This window comes from Zophobas morio, unplaced genomic scaffold (assembly GCF_036711695.1).
Source record: "Zophobas morio isolate AGI-343-1 ecotype UQ-CSIRO unplaced genomic scaffold, CSIRO_AGI_Zmor_V1 ptg000008l, whole genome shotgun sequence".
Lineage (NCBI taxonomy): Eukaryota > Metazoa > Arthropoda > Insecta > Coleoptera > Tenebrionidae > Zophobas > Zophobas morio.
Window position 1 is genome coordinate 3,508,995 of NW_026972113.1, and position 18,653 is coordinate 3,527,647.

The 18,653-nt window shown below is 39.8% G+C and overlaps 6 protein-coding genes across 12 annotated transcripts; 4 read left to right on the forward strand and 2 right to left on the reverse strand.

Annotated features, from left to right (window-relative positions):
* Positions 1 to 118: 118 nt before the first annotated feature.
* On the forward strand, positions 119 to 2,791 carry LOC135125082 (trophoblast glycoprotein). Of its 3 annotated transcripts, none has more exons than XM_064050415.1 (2): positions 119 to 815; positions 1,417 to 2,791. In XM_064050415.1, exon 2 carries the CDS (start codon positions 1,417 to 1,419, stop codon positions 2,542 to 2,544), a length of 1,128 nt encoding a protein of 375 aa, XP_063906485.1. In that variant the 5' UTR covers positions 119 to 815; the 3' UTR covers positions 2,545 to 2,791. The 3 variants fall into 3 exon arrangements, with proteins under 3 accessions (XP_063906485.1, XP_063906486.1, XP_063906487.1); XM_064050416.1 differs by lacking the exon at positions 119 to 815 and adding an exon at positions 843 to 1,046; XM_064050417.1 differs by lacking the exon at positions 119 to 815 and adding an exon at positions 843 to 978.
* A 117-nt stretch (positions 2,792 to 2,908) lies between these two features.
* LOC135125088 (uncharacterized) lies at positions 2,909 to 5,059 on the forward strand. The gene is made up of 5 exons (XM_064050426.1): positions 2,909 to 2,950; positions 4,133 to 4,172; positions 4,221 to 4,412; positions 4,464 to 4,703; positions 4,754 to 5,059. Exons 2-5 carry the CDS (start codon positions 4,140 to 4,142, stop codon positions 5,057 to 5,059), a joined length of 771 nt encoding a protein of 256 aa, XP_063906496.1. The 5' UTR covers positions 2,909 to 2,950; positions 4,133 to 4,139.
* A 270-nt stretch (positions 5,060 to 5,329) lies between these two features.
* On the forward strand, positions 5,330 to 8,816 carry LOC135125087 (pyruvate kinase-like). 3 transcript variants are annotated; one of them, XM_064050424.1, is made up of 8 exons: positions 5,330 to 5,432; positions 6,318 to 6,450; positions 6,518 to 6,741; positions 6,810 to 7,215; positions 7,653 to 8,071; positions 8,123 to 8,345; positions 8,393 to 8,549; positions 8,672 to 8,816. In XM_064050424.1, the coding sequence occupies exons 2-8, from the start codon at positions 6,318 to 6,320 to the stop codon at positions 8,679 to 8,681; spliced, it is 1,572 nt and encodes a 523-aa protein (XP_063906494.1). In that variant the 5' UTR covers positions 5,330 to 5,432; the 3' UTR covers positions 8,682 to 8,816. The 3 variants fall into 3 exon arrangements, with proteins under 3 accessions (XP_063906494.1, XP_063906493.1, XP_063906495.1); XM_064050425.1 differs by lacking the exon at positions 5,330 to 5,432 and adding an exon at positions 6,131 to 6,255; XM_064050423.1 differs by lacking the exons at positions 5,330 to 5,432; positions 8,672 to 8,816 and adding an exon at positions 6,019 to 6,255 and having other exon boundaries at positions 8,393 to 8,559.
* An 81-nt stretch (positions 8,817 to 8,897) lies between these two features.
* LOC135125086 (protein disulfide-isomerase A5) lies at positions 8,898 to 11,579 on the reverse strand. Its single transcript, XM_064050422.1, has 9 exons — positions 11,369 to 11,579; positions 11,094 to 11,320; positions 10,842 to 11,046; positions 10,576 to 10,796; positions 10,250 to 10,520; positions 9,903 to 10,203; positions 9,462 to 9,664; positions 9,268 to 9,415; positions 8,898 to 9,219 (listed from the first exon to the last, which is right to left on the reverse strand). Exons 1-9 carry the CDS (start codon positions 11,393 to 11,395, stop codon positions 8,960 to 8,962), a joined length of 1,863 nt encoding a protein of 620 aa, XP_063906492.1. The 5' UTR covers positions 11,396 to 11,579; the 3' UTR covers positions 8,898 to 8,959.
* A 1,352-nt stretch (positions 11,580 to 12,931) lies between these two features.
* Positions 12,932 to 17,037, forward strand: LOC135125091 (5'-3' exonuclease PLD3-like). Of its 3 annotated transcripts, none has more exons than XM_064050431.1 (9): positions 12,932 to 13,308; positions 14,694 to 14,791; positions 14,843 to 15,007; positions 15,059 to 15,236; positions 15,281 to 15,538; positions 15,684 to 15,752; positions 15,977 to 16,108; positions 16,159 to 16,464; positions 16,513 to 17,037. In XM_064050431.1, exons 1-9 carry the CDS (start codon positions 13,009 to 13,011, stop codon positions 16,780 to 16,782), a joined length of 1,776 nt encoding a protein of 591 aa, XP_063906501.1. In that variant the 5' UTR covers positions 12,932 to 13,008; the 3' UTR covers positions 16,783 to 17,037. The 3 variants fall into 3 exon arrangements, with proteins under 3 accessions (XP_063906501.1, XP_063906500.1, XP_063906502.1); XM_064050430.1 differs by having other exon boundaries at positions 12,936 to 13,308; positions 14,840 to 15,007; XM_064050432.1 differs by lacking the exon at positions 12,932 to 13,308 and adding an exon at positions 14,234 to 14,576 and having other exon boundaries at positions 14,840 to 15,007.
* A 202-nt stretch (positions 17,038 to 17,239) lies between these two features.
* LOC135125093 (zinc finger protein 711-like) lies at positions 17,240 to 18,639 on the reverse strand. The gene is made up of 2 exons (XM_064050434.1): positions 18,541 to 18,639; positions 17,240 to 18,479 (listed from the first exon to the last, which is right to left on the reverse strand). The coding sequence occupies exon 2, from the start codon at positions 18,467 to 18,469 to the stop codon at positions 17,315 to 17,317; it is 1,155 nt and encodes a 384-aa protein (XP_063906504.1). The 5' UTR covers positions 18,470 to 18,479; positions 18,541 to 18,639; the 3' UTR covers positions 17,240 to 17,314.
* Positions 18,640 to 18,653: the final 14 nt, after the last annotated feature.

An 18,653-nucleotide genomic window follows, 5' to 3' on the forward strand; every position in this document is an offset into this window, starting at 1 on the left:
CTTGCTAATGATTGATTGTTAATAACATTTGTTTACAACTGAAAAAATACAAATTAGGCGAGAATCCTATTATTATTATTGTTATTATTACGTATTATAGTAACTAGTGGATATGAATTGTTTGAACTAGTTTGACAATTAATCGCAGCCCGCTATGCTGATTAAAATCACTCCAAAATTGTTAACTTTGGGGTCAGTGGCGTAACGTAGGTCACAAAGTAGGGAAATTCAGAGCGCTTTGGCAACACAGCAAGAAAGAAACGCGTTTATGGTTCTGCAAAAGGCGTAACGGAACCGTTTCGCTCGCAGGTGAATAAATTCCTTTACCCAAAACCTGTTTCCTTACCTGAGGCGCGCCTCTGAATACTAAATAGTTGTGTACACATAACTTTTTTATTACTGTAACCCAGACTAGACCTACATAATCGTGACTTTTTACAAAATAGTGGCGAAAGATTCACACACGTCGCATAAAAAACAAGTTTCGGACGGCTTGACTGAGTACGAAAAAAAAAAAAATTAGTTAATACTTTTCTAACAGAATTCTTAAAATTAATTTATCGCAGTAGAACAAATTATCAAGTCGTGCATACATTAATAGCATCATAATTAGTAAATTTTGGGATTTTTACAATACATCTTCAGCGACGTATGTAACCAATAATACACCGACTCACACCTGTTGCTCGACCGCCGCCTCCCACCTGCCCTAAAAATGCTTTGTAGTTTGTTTTGTTTGTAACTCGTAGTCATCTGTGTAAATAAGTCGCCAGAAGCTCACAAGACATCTGCATTTCCCCGCAAATCCGCCCAAGGTGAGTCTAATAAGTCTTAAGCTTAGTAGATTAGCTCCGCCCATCCAACCCAGCAATTGTGCTTAAATTAAGTCAGATTTGCACGTGAGTGCCTTATTTGGAAATTACGTGACGACTTGAGGCGGGTTTTCCCATTTATGGGTGCCCTGATGGTAAAATTGAGGTGAATTACAGCTGCAGACGTAGTGTGGTAGTGATTTCGATGCTTTCTAGCGGGTTTCATGGTTGAAGGTAATTTTAATGGGTGATGAGAGGAGGAGTTGGGTATCGATCGTGGGTGGTTATTTTAGGATTTGTCATTTTTAACTTATATTGCGTGATGAATGTTCAGTGTGAAATCGATAAAACGTGGAAGTGAGTAAGGGAAAGTGAATGATGTTTGTGTCTTTTGGGGGAAAGAATTTTTTTTTGGTAAAATTGGATAAGTAAATTGACACCTAATGTAACAACCTATTAAAAGTGACCTTGGTTTAAAGTAATTATTTATTTATAATTAGGATTGTTATGGAATGTAGGGTCCTTGGGCATGCATTTATTTGATGTATTGTTGCATATGTCTTGTTTATTTTCTTTTATTTGAATATTTACTCACTCTTTTCAGATGCTCCCCCTGCTCGCCCTCCTCCCTCTCCTGCACCTCGCCGCCGCCAACGTCTACCAATGCCACTCCAAGCTGCTCAAAGGCTGCATCTGCGGCAAGGTCTACGTCAACCAAGAGACCTTATTTACCGTAAACTGCACCAACTTGATGTTCCGCAACACGAACATGCTCGAACAGCTACCCGAAGAAACACAGATGCTCATCTTCACCGGCAATCACATCCCGGTGCTCGAGATGAACGTCTTCGGTGACGAAATCGACCTGAGTGGCTTGAAAGTCATCGACATGAGCAACAACGGGATCAGGGAGATCAAAGGAAAGGCCTTCCACCACGTGCCGAGCGTCGAGAGACTGATCCTCAACCACAACAACATCTCGATTTCCAACGAAGACGACGGGAATTTCCACCATCCGAGGGTTTTTTCCAATTTCTACAACCTGCAGGAGCTTCATCTGACGAACGCGTTTGCGGATAATACAGACGCGGCGCTGGCGAACGATTTACATGATATTTTCGTCAACAGTAATTTGAATAAGTTGTACAAGTTGCATCTGGAGCAGAACGAGATTAAGTTTTTTAAAGACGAGAACGTGTTCTGCGATTTGCCGGATTTGCACGATATATACCTGGGGGATAATAATATTCCGAGTTTGAACTTCAACGTGCGGTGTTTGAAGAAGTTGAGGTACTTGGATTTGGAGAATAATAATATTGATAAGTTCAGGCAGGACGATTTGGAGGCGTTTGATAGTTTGGTCACGCAGAATAATAAGTTCACGTTGGAGCTTAGGGGAAATCCCTTTAGGTGTGACCAGGCGATTAGGGACTTGTACAACTGGCTTCTACAGACTAAAGTGGAGGTGCGCGAAAAAGACCACTTAGAGTGCCATCAAGCCAAATACGGGAACAAGTATATTCTCAACTTGAAGAATCTAGCTGTAGCTAAACGTGCCAAAGTTTCGCAAGCCGTCACCATTTTGGTGATTGTTTTGAGTCTTATTCTTGTCACTTTGTTGGCGGCTTATGCGTACGTGAAGAAAGATAAAGTGAAAAGTCGCTTTGGGCCAGTGTTTGATGCGCTAACTCGGAAAGTTCATTATACAACGATTGAATCTCAAGATGTTTAACTTGGAAGTGTTCATGATGTGTTCCTAACAATGGGAGAAACCACAAGGACTGACGTTTGTTGCGGGATTTCCCACGTGTACTAAATTAATCTAAGTGCTTTTTTAAATTTTGTATGTTTGGTGCTTATTTATACTAGTTGTATAATAGTGTAGTTTTGTATAAAATCTAATGTGCAATTTTTCCGGCTCTGTAAATATTTTACACGATTGTACATAACTTTGAATAATAAAACTTGTTTCGATTCAATGGTCGTTTTTAAATTTACCGCTGGTTGTTCGACAGATGTCAGCACAAGCACTCGTTAATCTATTTTTTGTACGACCATCGCTTTTTCGATCATTTACCGTACAGGTTTCCATAGCAGTAAGTTCAGTTTACGGGTTGCTACGACTAACAACTAATAGGGTGGGTTTTTCCAAAATGTAGTTAACCTCTGGTTTCGTAACTTTTAGTTAACTTTAACTCCAAGTTAACTAGCAGTTAATTTTGAATGCGTTTTTCCAACAAATTTGTAAATTTGGTTAGAAAACTAACAGTTAACTATTTGGTATCTATGGCAACGTTTCACAAATCTGTTGTTTATTGTGATAAATGTCATTCAAATTCTTCTGGTGTTATTATTTTGTACAAAAATGAGTAACACAGAGAAAACAAAGCGGTGTTCTAACTTTACGAAAGAAGGGGAAAGGATTTTGACCCAATTGGTTCATAAAAATAGAAATAGGTAACAGTTTAGAAGCGGGGCAAACACTAAAAATACATGAAACAGCTGAACGCTAAGTAATCATGGATTCAAGATTTTTTTTTTTGGAATTCCATGCGTGTTCGACTTCGATATTTTCGCTTTCAAAATCAATCATGATTGGTATTTTAAGTAAACAAATCACTCACTATAATAGTCGCGGAAAGAAAATTAACTCGAAATCAAGCCAGATCAAAACTAAATCGACAGCGGTGTCAAAATGGAAACTGATTTTTAAAATTCTTGTTTATATTAATCGAAACCATTGTAACAAATTTTAAATTAAAAAAAAGACCTTGTTGATGTTTGATATAAATTCTTTCAATTTATGAATTTGATAAAAAGACGCAAATCTTTTGATGGTCGTACAAAAAATAGTATAAGCATCACGAACGTTAAGGGGGTTTACTGGTCTCAGACAAATTGGAGACGTCGCTTCGCTCCGTCTCCAAACTTTTGCCTTCGACCAGTAAACACCCCTTACCGTTCTTAATACTTAATATGTATACTATTACGGTACCTAATTAATATTTATACAGTATTCAAAGAAAATGACACATTGTATTAAACAATCTTAACTATTTATGTACATTTAAAATTGCATCGCATTTCCGCACCAATAATTACACTGATGTATAACGGGTTGCATAAGCGATTTTTTTCAAATTTATGTATTTCACTCAAATTAATCTTAAAAATGATATTACTCAGTTATCTACAGAATGTATTTGGAAACTACGATAAATTTAAATGCTGCATAACCTCAAAATGCCAGTGCTTGAATTTAATTTACATTTTTTATCACTCCAACATTAAGATATGTTTTCATTTACCTAATTTTACAGAACCAAGATGTATTCGTCAAAACTTATTAAACTGACAATCGTAAGTTTTAATCGTGCAATAAATACAAAACCTTGCCTATTTTTTTAGTTATTACGAAGCCCTCAGGTTTACCCCAAATGTCAGAATGTAAACCATCTACGACTTTTGTCAGCATTTAACCGTAAACCCGTGAAACCACGAACAAAACAAGACGAAATCTTTAAAAATATATTAAAAAGACCAATAAATATATCCCCAAAAATTAATTTCAGTTTATTGAAGATATCACTGTTTGATGTGGTTGTAAATCACTTTGTATATTCCTGTACGTATTAATTTTGGGAGTTTCAGCGCTCTGCTGTCGCTGGTTTTCTTTTGTACAAGTCAGTTGTGTCCAAAATCAACTATGAGTATTTTCTTGATGAGTTACAATTATCAGATTCCATATTCGTCCGTATTGTTATTATAGAGTTGTGTTTGTGGATGTTCGCTGCTAAAGCTAATAAGGAGGGTCACAATGGAAATGCTTTAAGGGAGTCGATGCTTAGCTTGTTAAGTAATCACATGAACACGAAATTGAAAAACGCCGAGGTACTTCTTTGCTTTTCTTTGCTTTTTTTTTTCATTATAATTCATTGTAGAAGGATAACCCTGAATTAGCAGACCTCTTGTCACATGCATCTGATTTTCTTCAAAGCAGTAGAACACGATTTTGTGAGTATGACGAGGCTTTAAATGGGGGCGACTTCACCTTCGCTACCCTCCTGTGGAAACATTTTGATCACGAAGATGAAGTTCACTCAATCTATCTTCACATTTTACTGAAAATGGTGAAGAACATTCGAAGATACATCGAAGATTTTGACTCACCAACAGTATCTTTAATTTTTAGCCCAAATATGATGATTTCTTTTTTGAAGTGGTTGTGTTTATTCATATTTTTCTAAAACACCTTAGTCTGTTTTGTTTTAATTTGAGAAACGATTTCTGTTATTTAATTTCTCCATTGTTAGTCTCACGTGCACCCCTAGTGATTTATTGAACTAATTCCAAATCAAATAATAAAGGCTGCGATCACGTATCAGTGTAATCAAGCAAGCTGTGACTCACTCGTCCACCAATCAAATTTCCATAAATCCCAGTGGGACCAATGGCGACACTTAAGTGTGAACAAAGTCCCCTTCCACCAATCACAATCCATCGGGAAACACCCGCTGTCTTTGACATCCTCCGACCTTCCATGACCTCTAGCTGTCATTTACAATCATCTGAGTCGGCTGTTCCAGCTTTACTGTCGTTTTGAAACTTCTGACGAGCACGGTAAGTCCTAATTTATAGTTTTTGTGAAAATACAAAAAAATTCCACTCATTTACATTACACGACGTTATCAAGGTATTGTTTTTGTTTCGTTGTAAATCATCGGTTTGTTTTTCGCGTCATATCCAAACACACAACGTTTCACTTGATTTTAAAAAATGTCACATTTATGGAATTTTTCGAGAAAAAAAATGGACGAAGAGGCGATCAGTTGCTAGGCAACGACCGTGTCAACAGACTTGACCGATTGTCACATTTGAGTGACCTGACTATTTCCTAAAAAGTGTTTTAATGTTCAAAGAGCAGTTTTTGGATTGTTGTCAGCCGGGGTATTCCAGGCAGAAGGCAAAGCAGGTAATCAACAATATATACAGGGTGTGCCGGCAGCGGAAATCGAAGAACGGATTTGCACGAACATAACCTCACTGATGAAGGTTTTCGATTGTTAATTATTACCGGTTTATTAACCAAGCGTTACCTAATTATTTTCGCCCATTTTTCTATTTTTATGCACAGCTTCGCCGTCTCCTATTAATAAGTATCGCAGAAAATCGTTGCACTTGTTACGCAATTAACACAGAAAATCACTTATGGCTTCGTCACGTTCTCCCCGTGTGAAAACACCACCAAAACTTTTTTTTTCGTCAAAATCTATAAATACTCACTCTCAAATAAATGCTAGCGCCAGGTTTGCTCCTTGGTGGTGGGAGAAGTGTGTGCAAGGGCAATTCAAGTGCGTTCGTTGTATTGATTGGGAGCTGTGCTGTAAGAATTTGCGGTAGAAAAATGGTTTGGACCACTATTTACGACAAAATGGAAAGTGAGGTTGTTTTATTGTTGTTGTCGCGGCGGTTTTATTTTTTATTTACGAAAATCCGACCTTGTAGATGACTTCAAAAGGTGTTCTACCCTCACAAATGGAGGCGGCTGCGGCCACCACCAATCTGGACCATGTGTGCGCCCTTAACATCCAGTCGAGCGGGGCCCCGGTGCGCCAGACGGGGATCATCTGTACCATTGGTATGTCCAGCACTAGCCACAATTAAAATAAAAAAATACATTTTTTGTTGTTGTTGTTGTTGTGAAGGGCCGGCTTCGCGTGACCCAGCAGTATTAGAACAGATGATGGAAACCGGGATGAACGTGGCCCGTTTGAACTTCTCCCACGGGACGCATGAATATCACGCCGAAACCATCCAGAATATTCGCACCGCGGTGGCAAACTATAGCAAGAAAATCGGGATGCAATTCCCCTTGGCCATCGCTCTAGACACCAAAGGGCCGGAGATTCGAACCGGTTTGTTACAAGGGGTGAGTTAAATTTATGCAACCAGTTATACACACATGTATAATTGGTTGCCTATTATTATTTTCATCAGGGGGGTTCTGCCGAAGTCGAATTGAAACGAGGCGACAAAATCAGACTCACCACTGATCCGGCCTACGCCGAGAAAGGTAACACGGAAATCGTCTACGTGGACTACGCCAATATCGTCAATGTTATCAAACCCGGCAACAAGGTCTACGTCGACGACGGTTTGATGTCGCTGGTTTGCGATTCCGTAAAGGGCAACGAGTTGGTCTGTACCATTGAGAACGGAGGGATGTTGGGGAGCAAAAAGGGGGTGAATTTACCCGGAGTTCCCGTTGATTTGCCCGCCATTTCCGAAAAGGATAAGTCTGATTTGAAGTTTGGGGTTGAGCAAGGAGTGGACATGATTTTCGCCTCGTTTATTAGGAGCGGGAGCGCTCTTAGTGAAATTAGGAACATTTTGGGGAGCGCAGGTTGGTATTACTAATGTTTGCAACAAAATCGAGGTTTATTTATATACAAAGAATTGTCTAAAAAGTGAATTGTCATTCAAACATTGCATTTTCTGAAAACCTAGAAGTACGTGATAAGATAAGCGCGTGCGGTTTTCTTGTTAAGTAATTGTGTCAGCGATAAGTACACTTAAATTGACTTTCCGGGTGTTACGGGAATTTGAATTAATCCGTCACGTTGATTGGCGCCAAATGCAATAATTGTATAAGTTTTAGTCAAAAATCGTTTAATACACAGATTGATTAGATAACTATCTTAACTATTTCGAGTGTTTCAATTCGCACAATTCCTAAATGTCGGATCAATTTTTATCTAATCTAAGTCTGCAGCACGCGACACAACTTCATTATTCAGCGTCCTTGTCTGACCTCAAACCTGACGTCACATCGCTTTACAGGCTTGAGCATCCTCATCATCTCAAAGATCGAGAACCAGCAAGGCTGGGACAACCTCGACGAGATCATCAAGGCCTCCGACGGGATCATGGTAGCTCGCGGTGACCTCGGTATCGAAATTCCCACCGAAAAAGTATTCCTGGCCCAGAAGGCGATGATCGCCAGATGCAACAAGCTGGGCAAGCCCGTGGTCTGCGCGACCCAGATGCTCGAATCCATGGTTAAAAAACCGCGCCCCACTCGTGCCGAAAGCTCCGATGTTGCCAACGCGGTGTTGGACGGCGCTGATTGCGTCATGCTTTCAGGGGAGACGGCCAAGGGTGACTACCCCCTGGACTGTGTCCATGTCATGGCCAACATCTGCAAGGAAGCCGAAGCGGCGATTTGGCACCAGCAGTTGTTTATTGATTTGACGAGCAAGGTAATTGCTGCACGCTTTAGAAAGTCTAGAAATTGACGAGCTGTGTTTCAGGCAGTGCCGCCTGTGGATGCCGCCCACACGATCGCCATTGCTGCCACCGAAGCGTCGTCAAAATGTTTGGCGGCGGCTATTATCGTGGTGACGACGTCAGGGCGGTCGGCGTACTTGATCAGCAAGTATAGGCCGCGGTGTCCGGTGATCGCGGTGACGAGGAATGCGCAGACGGCGCGTCAGGCGCATCTATATAGGGCCGTTTTGCCCTTGATTTATGAAGGTTGGTAGCACTGTGGGGGGTGACTAGTGACTTTAATGTTTGTTTAGCCGACAGGATGAGCGACTGGTTGCAGGATGTTGACGCAAGGGTTAGTTTCGGGTTGAATTTTGGAAAGGCGAAAGGGTTCATCAAGAATGGAGATCCCGTTATTATTATCACGGGGTGGCAACAGGGCTCCGGTTTTACCAATACGATGAGGATTGTGTATGTATAAGCCGCCACGTGCTGCCTTGTCTGTCTATTTGTATTAGCATTTGTTGTGGTGTCTCGCTTTGTGTTACCATTTTATTTATATTCAGGTTTTACTATTTTTTGTTTTCTTACAGGAACGTCTAAGTGGAGTATTATTTAAATAATTTGAGCGGTAGCAGCGCTGCCATTTAATTGTAGTTGGATGTTGATATTATTTCTAAATTTAACTAATTTATTAGTTATTTGTAGATAAAGTATTTAATAAAGTGTCTCCATGTACTAGTTCTTGTTCAATTAAACCAAACAAAATACTTACACACTGAGGATAGATGTAGATTGCCAGGTATTCATACTACCAACTTTAGAAAATGAGATTTACTTTCAAAATATAAACCACGCCATATAAAATGAGAGTTTGCTTTTCATAACTCCTGCTTGCGATTTCTCGCTGCCAAAACAAACTTTTTCATTGCGTCCTTGTTGTTCTCGCCCTCGTAGTCCGCGACGTACTTTCCATTTATAAACAATTTAAACGTAGGAAAAACAGACACTCCATAATCGTGAGCGGTTTCACCATTAAGATCACAATCAATCATAGCCAACTGCAAATCAAAACCTTCTGCTTTCAAATCAGTGGCTATTCTCTGATAGTGCGGTTTCATTTCCATGCATGGCTTGCACCCTAATAAACAAAAAATCACCAACTAAACACAAAAACAACCATACTTACAAGGTGCGTAAAATAAAACTATGACAGCCGACTTCGACGAAATTTCTCGCTTGATGTTCGTCTCATTGAACTCCCAGACGTCCGAAGGTTTAATTTGAGTGGAGCCGGTAACGTCTAGTGCCTTTATGTAGTTTATGAAATCCATAGCCTACAACACGATAATGGAAAACGGAACACTCGGTATGTGCACGTACCGTACGACCGGCATTATACGATTTCACGTTCTTAATGAGGTAGTTGAAGTACTTGATCGTCGGATAACCGGTGACTTCATGGGCTGAACACAGAGATTGGTGTGACGTACAATCGACTGCCACGAATTCGATTTTCGGGTCATCTTTAAAGTTCTCCGCGGCTTTTGTAAACTCAGGTTTGGCCTTTTTGCAGTGTCCGCACCCTGTAAAAAAATTTCGAAAAGCGGGAATGAATTTGAAGGATCTAGTGACAGACGTCATGGTGGTGACTTGACATTTGACAGTTGGTACCACACACTGCGATTATTTAGTTTGAAAAGAAAACCGCGCACTTTAGTTACAGCTTGAATTAACGCACTACTAAATTAACAATAACGAAAAATAAACTAACTTTGTCGGTCAGGTTGGTACTATACGTCATTCTCGCCACAGCCTACTTACACGGGGCGTAAAAAATCACCAAAACGTGCCTCTTTTTCTTCAAGAAACTTTTGAAGTTTTCTTCTGATAAATGTACGACGTGACTCTCCTCCTCCGACCATGGTTTCTCTGGAGGCGGCGGCGGCGGCGGCTCTTTCGGGTTTCTCATAAACTCGACGATTTTCGACGATTCGCGCAAGTTTATGTCAAACTTGTGTTCCCCATAGGAAAAATATTTTATGGTGGGGTACCCCTTGACGGAAAACCGGTCTGCAATTGTGACTTCTTTGGTGGCATCTACAGCCGCCATCATCCCTGGAATCTACTCAACAATTAAGTCAATAAGTTGGTACCAGTGTGCTACATACCCCATCTGATTTTAATTTAGCGGCGGCTTTTTCATACTCAGGTTTAATTTTCTTGCAGTGGCCACACCAGGGGGCGTAAAACATCACTAACAAAGACGCTTCTTCTTTAACCACAGGATCGAAATTTGTGGTTGTTAAATGCACAACTTCACTGTCAACCTCTGACCATTCTTGTTCTTTGACTTTCACAGGTTTTGAGGGGTTTTTCATGAAGGTGACTAACGCTTGGCGCTTATTATCACCTTCATACTGATATTTCATAACCCCATTTCTGTAAAATCAAAAATGTGTAAAATTTGGCTGCAACTTCTACAAATTTAACTTACTTATAATATAACAAAGTGGGGAACCCTGTGATGTTGTACTGCGTCCGAATCACCGCATTTTCGGGTTTATTTACATCAATGGCAGCTAGAATTGAGTGTCCTTTCAGCTCCTTTGCAGCCGCTATATACTCCGGTTTCAAACTTTTACAAAAACCGCACCACGGTGCATAAAACATAACCATTAAAGGCTTACTTTCATGTTTTATAAGTTTACCCAAAGTCTAAAACTCCATTTGTACAAAAAACACCATAGTAGGGCTACAAACCTCTGCGTCTGGAATGTGTGTGATATCACTAGCAGTGGCGTCTTCCTCCCAAGGTAAGTCGCCCGTTGGATCTCTCATAAAATTGACCATAGAACTCACTGTAAACTTGCGGTCATAGTCCCGATTAAACTCCCCGTTTTTGTAGTGTTTAAGAATATAAGAATCCGGGCTAATTTTCAACTTCTTACAAATCTTCTTCGCATCGCTATAAACATTTTGTAATTTGTGGAAAGTGAGGTTATGTTCGTTTACCCAGCACAATCCATGAGTACCATGGTTCCTTGACCCTTCATAACATCGCCAGCCTCACGTAATACTTTAATAACCTGAGATGCTTGCTTAATCGAGTTCGTGTAACACACCAAAACGTTAGTTTTCGTACGAATGATTTTTTTGAAGTCTTTAATATCGTAAATGTTGTCGATGACGGAGTTTTTTGTGTCTTTGGTTAGATAAACGTTGAATTCGAGCATTAGAAACTGAAATCCACACATTAAAAAGCGCCGGGTATTTGGAGCGATACTTACGAGGAGATAAATCGAGAAGTATTTCATTTTTGAAATTTCTGTGTGGACGTTTGAAGAATTACATTAAGGACATTTCTAAAAGTGTAAGTACTTGTTTGGAGAGAAGAATTTTGCCCACGACGTACCCACGCAAATTTTGTTTTTCGTCCTGTTTCGTGTAAATAATAATTTTGAGATAATTGACAGGTGGTAATTGACGTTTGACGGCGCCGCCTACAGAGACCTGTATTATCAACATTGATTTTTTTTGCAATTTATTTAAATTTTTAATTTAATTTTTTAGTACGTGGTTAAAGTCGTCACGAACTATACTATTTCCAGCGATAGATTGGAAAATTTTGAATTCACAATCGCCAATCGGAGAATCCAAAATATACTAACATTATACGGTTAAAGTTGTTAAAGAGTTGTAGTTTAAGTTGGCAACCAACGTTTCTTTTCCCGCGCAACGAATTTCCTACGCCTCTATGCCTGCGCCAGTCGGCCGGTTTCGTTTAACCTGTGTTTTGAACGATCAACTGATTGACGTTAATTTAAAATTTTGGTTCAAAAAGTTAAAAAGTGTGTTTTTTGCGTTTAGTGTTTGTGTTTTTGTACTTGCTTTGATTTGTTAGGTATGATATTATAGACCTTTGTGCTATTTTTTGTATAGTGGCTGAAGTTTGGACATTTTAGGTTAAGTTGTTTGTGTCAAAAAACGTTTCATATGGACCCCATGGAAGACATTACGAATAAAATTCATAATTACGCAAGAGTGTGTTGTTACATTTTGTAGCCCTCTTCAACCCGGTGCAATATGACTGTTGTTGACAACATCCTGGCACAGAAAATGATTGCCAATGCGTATTCATTTTTCAAGAAGGAAAATTTTAATTTAAGATGCCCTACAGCGGTTGTTAATTCAATATAAAGTACGTAATGTTATTCGAAATGTATATTCCAGTGTTGATAATATTGTCTGTTGGAAATAAATTGTGTTATTATTAAAAGTAATTTTACGTAGTTCAACATTATTTTCGAATCTACTTATATTTCAAATAAAGCGCCTTTGGCACTACTTTTTATAGCGGTCTATTTGGTGACTTTTCTGTCAGCTAATCTATCGGTGGAAATACTATAGTTAGTTATTAACAAGAATCCTGTATTGTTGGTTGCCTATGACTACTTCTGACAGAAAGAGTGACACTTTTTAATTTGTTTATATAGATGGCGCTACAGTCGATTTACAAACTATACAATTACATTAATTAAAATTCTAATTAATACTTAGGATGGTGGTCAGAAGTCATTAAATAGTTTAGTAGCTGAGAACGAGGGATAATTTAACCAAAACTATCAAAATTAGTCCACTAACTAAGTAACTGATTAAACAGTAGCAATAAAGTACACCGTTGGTACGAAATGGTACCTTCGCTTAGTCATAAATCGAATTGAAATCCCCCCTTAATCACTAAATTTTAATTAAAAACTTTGAGTCTGCAATAACCGCCCCATTCCAGCCCATAATCAATCCGCCCACATCCCACATGGTCCCAGCGCAAGTCAACCCCACCATCCATCCACCGACCCAATCAATGGAACATCAGTTCGATTCGCGCTGGGTCTCCCATCACGTGCAAATGCCGCGTCCGGGGTGAACGATGCCGCATTTCTGGGACTACTTCGGCCGAAGCCCCCCTAAACAGCGCAACCTTCAGGATGGCCTGTTCCAGATAGCTTCCCAAACCTGCAACCTTCTCGTCCAAGTCAACAATACCAACAACATCAGCTACGGCAACGGCAGTACCAACATCCATCTGAACGACATCTGCGTGCCCATCAGCCGCCCAGAAGCACCCATTCTACAGAGCGAAACCGACAGGGAGCAGCTGCTGGTGCTCATCCCGTCCAGGAACAAAGTCTCCAAGTTCAAGCCGACGGGATTGGGGAAGCGATTATCGGTGATTAATTTTAATTCGTTTTAATTTTAATTAGTTGGGCAAAAACGGGGCTCGCATGTCGAGATAAGGTAATTGCGTGACCTTGGTGGTAATTGCGAGTGGCTGGCAAGTGGCGGCGCAAATAGTCCAAGGTCGGGGGTGTTTACCGTCGTTAAAAATTAATGGGCCAAGTACGTGTCTTTCGGGGGTAATTAATATCGTTTGATTGTCTCTTCTGGGAGGGGGTTGTGTTGGGTTTGGGTTTAATCAATAAATATGTATTGGGGGTCTTTGTTTGTCGATATTGGGGGTTGGATAAACATGTTGTTGATGATAAATAACAACGATAAAAAAATTAATTCGGTTGAGTTATTGTCAACCCGGCGCATCCACCATTTTGTCATCATAACGAGACATTAAGAATACAATTTTTGTTATGAATATGCAATGAATGTGAGTTAATATTTCATGTCGGAAGGAGTTTTTTTTAGAACACAAATGAATATCTGGGAAGTTATGTCCAATGAAAAAAATTAAAAAAGCTGAATTAGCTTTATTGTTATATAATAAAATAAATGATAAAACGAGAAAGATCTAGATTTTTATAATGGTGACCTTTTTAACTAGTCCGCTCCTGGAGCACGCTAACAAACCCCTCGACACTTTACCACATTTACGTGCATATGCAAACAAGAAAAAAAAGGGTCAGATATCAGATCAGTTCATTATTTATTACACATCCATACATGTAGAGACTTTACTGCATTGAAACACGACTTTAGTCGCAAAAAGACGTTCCAATGTACGACTTGGCAAATGTTCCATTCTAAATGTAACATACCGTACATTAAAATGAAGGTAAGTTGGGACATTCTGTATATTTTATTTTTAATACAAAAATGCATTGTGCATATGCAACCAGTAATACACTCATTATTTATATTTTTTAACAATAATTTAAAACGTGGATGTCGTAGTGGTAAATGAAAGTCTTCACTTTTAACAATACCGAAGATCGTGGTGATGATACAATCATTTAATAATTCGTGGTTTTGCAACAAAATTAAAAGTGATGTCATTGACATGTGGACATGACGACATTTTTTTCGCCGAAACCTTAAGTACCCATAATATTGTTGTATTTGACGCTCTTTTCGCTTTATCGGTCGTTTCGTTATCACTTTTAATTCATCGATGTGATAAAAACTCATTACCATAATTGATAATCGAAAAACAAAGACGCGATGAAAGTGAGGTTAGGATTTCCACCTTCCACCAAACCAGTTAAAGTAAGACAAAATCAACCCCCAATTAATCAGCCAACTGTATTTAATTCCGTAGACATGGTGTTGGCGTTTTCTTTATTATAGTAGCCACCCCCGAAATAATTTCTTTTGTCTCGACAGACTGTTCTAGAAGACCACGCTGCCAACCACGATGAAGACAATCACTTATGGGGCCACGGTTACACTCAGTCGGAATGTGACGGCAGCCCCATTCGAAAGTAACTATGTCAATTCGCACAAACGCTTAACTAACTTTGACGTTTTAGTAGGTGGGGGCAGAAGAACAAGTGGTGTAGACCTTCCTGTATCCCCATCTCTCTAATCTGTATTCTGATCTTCCTTGTAGTACTTTTGCCTTTGTTAGATCACGCCACCGAGCGCGCTTTAGAGGAGCTAAACAGGGCGGTGCCAGCGTCGTGCATCAACACGTGCAGGTAGGAAGGCGGGGTTAGTAGGCGGGGCTTGTTAACATCCGCTTTGTGTAGCTTGTCGTTGGTCGAGAGCATCCCCGAAGGCGTGACTTTCAACTCAAGCGTAAAGCACCCCTCTACTTTCGAGACATGGTTCAATTTAATCCTATCCGCCGAAAGCACAATAGAAATAGCGTCTTTTTATTGGACGTTGCGACAGTCCGAAGTGTATCCAGATCCGTCGTCTGTCAAAGTATGACTTTGTTTTTTTTTGCAAAAAGTGATGTTTTTTTCCAGGGCGAGATTATTTTTCAGTCCTTGCTGAAGGCAGGCACTGATCGTAAAATTTCCATAAAGATAGCACAAAACGCGCCGACACAGAATAATCCAAACGTGGATACGGAGGTGTTGGTTAAGAGGAAAGCGGCTCAAGTTAGAAGTTTGAATTTTGCTAAGTTGATGGGTGGGGGGGTTTTACACACAAAATTTTGGATTATAGATAGGAAACATGTGTATGTTGGAAGTGCCAATATGGATTGGAGGTCACTTACTCAAGTAAGTAAAAGTATGGGGTCTGAAGGGTGTATTTATGGGGGAGGAGTTGAACTGTAATGAGTAGGGTGGAAATGTCAAGGTTCGACACTCGTTAGAAACGAAAGAAACTAATTTGTGTAATTGTCACGATTTTTTTTTTTTTCAGGTGAAGGAATTAGGTTTAGTCATCAACAACTGCACTTGTTTGGCTGAAGATTTGGGGAAAGTTTTTGACGTAAGTGTAAGCCATTATAGTATTATGTTCATAATTTATCACGTCACGTATTGATTAAACGCCAGAATTTTCGCCGAATTTATTCGATCGTTGGGGGAATTCCGTTTATTTACTAGAAAATGTTTGAGGGTGGAATCAGGGGAGCAATTAGGGTATAATTAAGGTTATATTTGTACAATGATTCGATTTTATGCTTTGACAAAATAATATGACAAGTTCGTTAGGTTTACTGGAAGTTGGGTGAAGATGGCGCTCGCATCCCCGACCAATGGCCGGCCAACTTATCCACACACATCAACAAGGACACCCCGATGAACCTCACCCTCAATAACGAAACTTTCCAAACTTATTTATCGGTAAAACTCGCACTTTCCACCCCCATAAAAGCCACGTCTCGACTTTCCAGAGCTCACCGCCCCCTTTTAACCCTTCGGGTAGAACCAACGACATAGACGCCCTCCTTAACGTCATCCAACACGCCGAAACCTTCATTTACATAGCAGTTATGGACTACTTCCCTTTAACAATCTACACCCCGAAAATAAAATTCTGGCCTAAAATCGACGACGCGCTAAAAACTGCGGCCATAGAACATCACGTCAAGGTAAAAATGTTGATTAGTTGGTGGAACCACTCTCGACCGTCCGAAGACAACTTCTTAAAATCGATCGCTTCCATAAATCAGGCGTACCCGAGGGTGTCAATCGAAGTGGTAAGACTCAAACCGAGGAAAAAAAGTGAGGTTAAGGTTTGTTTGTAGCGGAGATTCATAGTGCCTTCTGATAAAGAACAAGAAAAGATTCCTTTCGCGAGAGTCAACCATAACAAGTACATGGTGACTGATAATACGGTTTACATTGGAACTTCTAATTGGTCAGGGGATTACTTTACCGACACCGCTGGAGTGTCTTTTGTTTTGCATGACCCCATGTTTGACCGAAATGTGACGCAAACGACCTTGAGGAGTGAGTTACAGGCGGTGTTTGAGAGGGATTGGAATTCCAATTTGTCGTACCCTCTGAAGATGTAATTTTTTATGTACGTTTGAAAAAAAAAAAAAAATCAAAGTACCAGTGCCTTTATTTTCACACGATATTTTTCTGTAGCAATACATACCAGATCACGGTTGGCAACTGTGGTCGGTTTTATGTAGTGCCTTGAGAGGTTGTCGCTCATTCTAAATTTTGTGTAGTTTAATGACCAGTGTAACATTGTCTTGTGAAATAACGTGTACACAAGTGTTTTATTTCCACGTTTGGGTTGTAAAATAAATAAATTTTTCAAATCTAGAGTGTTATTTGGGTTGTTGAAGGTCAGAGGTTAAGGGGGGCGGCCACTAGTTGATTACGAACGAGAAGTGCGTGTGGGAGAGAGACGAAGAGTGGGTATTGGATAATCGTCCCTAAAGGTCAAGTAACAAAAATCGCTATGATTATAGTTCGTTGGTAAAAAGTGACGAAATTTGATTGTATCAGAGAACACGCAAGGATATTTATTTATTTATTCACTGTGCCGCTCGTCGTACAGTAAAACTTTTATTTACAAATTTTCACACTACAATCTCATTTAACATTACTCACATCCTTTTCGCCCAAATGCCACGAAATATTATGCCTACTCAAATTCGCCTTATTTTTGGTTTTGTATGTACATTTCCCACACCCATACCACTTCACGTCATTTTCGTTCATATGTCGCGCGTTATTATGTTTGCTCAAACCCGACTTATGTTTAGTTTTATAGGGACACTTTTTGCATTCATACCACTGTATATCCCGCTCTTCCATATGGTGCGCCCGAATGTGATACTTCAAGGTACCTTTTTCTTTAGCCCGGTATGCACACATGTTGCACTCGTGCCATTTAATATCCTGTGCATCCAAATGGCGCGCATTTATGTGACTGATTAAAGACGGTCTATATTTGGCTTTATAATTACAATGTTTGCATTCATACCATTTAACATCCTTTTCGTCCAAGTGTCGCGCAATTATGTGCTGACTTAAATTCGACTTTTCTTTAGCTTTGTAATTGCATTTGGTGCAGTTGTACCATTTAATGTCGCGTTCGTCGGAATGGAGGGCGTAGATGTGGCGATTTAAGCAATGTTTGTACTTGGATTTGTAAGGGCACTGGTCGCATTCGTACCACTTGATGTCTTTTTCGTCCACGTGGTGTGCGACTATGTGTCTTTTTAAATGGACTTTTTGTTTAGCGACGTATGGGCATTTGGTGCATTTGTACCATATGATGTCTTCTTCACTGATATGGCACGTCTTTACATGTCTTCTTAAATTGTTACGCGATTTACCTTTATATGGGCACTTTTGACATTCGTACCATTCAATTTTTTGTTGGTTTAGACATTCGGTATTGTGTTGAAGGCCTTTAACCGCCGAGTCGGTTTGAAAGTCGCAATTTTGACAAACGTACTGCTGGATTGACACAACATTGCTTTCTTTTTTAATTCCATGAAAACTTTTAAGGTGGTGGTTAAAATCGAGGGTTAGGTCAGTGTGGAAGGCACAGTCTTTGCAGAAATATGTCTCAATATTGGTACTTTCGCAGTCAAAAGGTGTTAATGGTAGGAGGTGGCGTCGGGCGTGGTTTACCATCAGAAAAGTCCTAGTTGAGAAATAGGGACATTTATGGCACCGGTGTACGCTGCGAAAGGGGCCCCCAGCGTGACTTAAGTCCGAGTATTCCAAAAGTGCCATTTTGCGTTACCTACACATATCGATTTTTCTTGTATAAAAACCCACCGTGACTGATTTTTAGTTTCTCTCACCTGATAATAGATAATCTTCTATTTTAAATTCACAAACACAACATAACCTAAAAATGACTTGACGTTTGTTCACGAAACGTCACAAACGTCACTTTTTTTAGGTTATGTTGGGT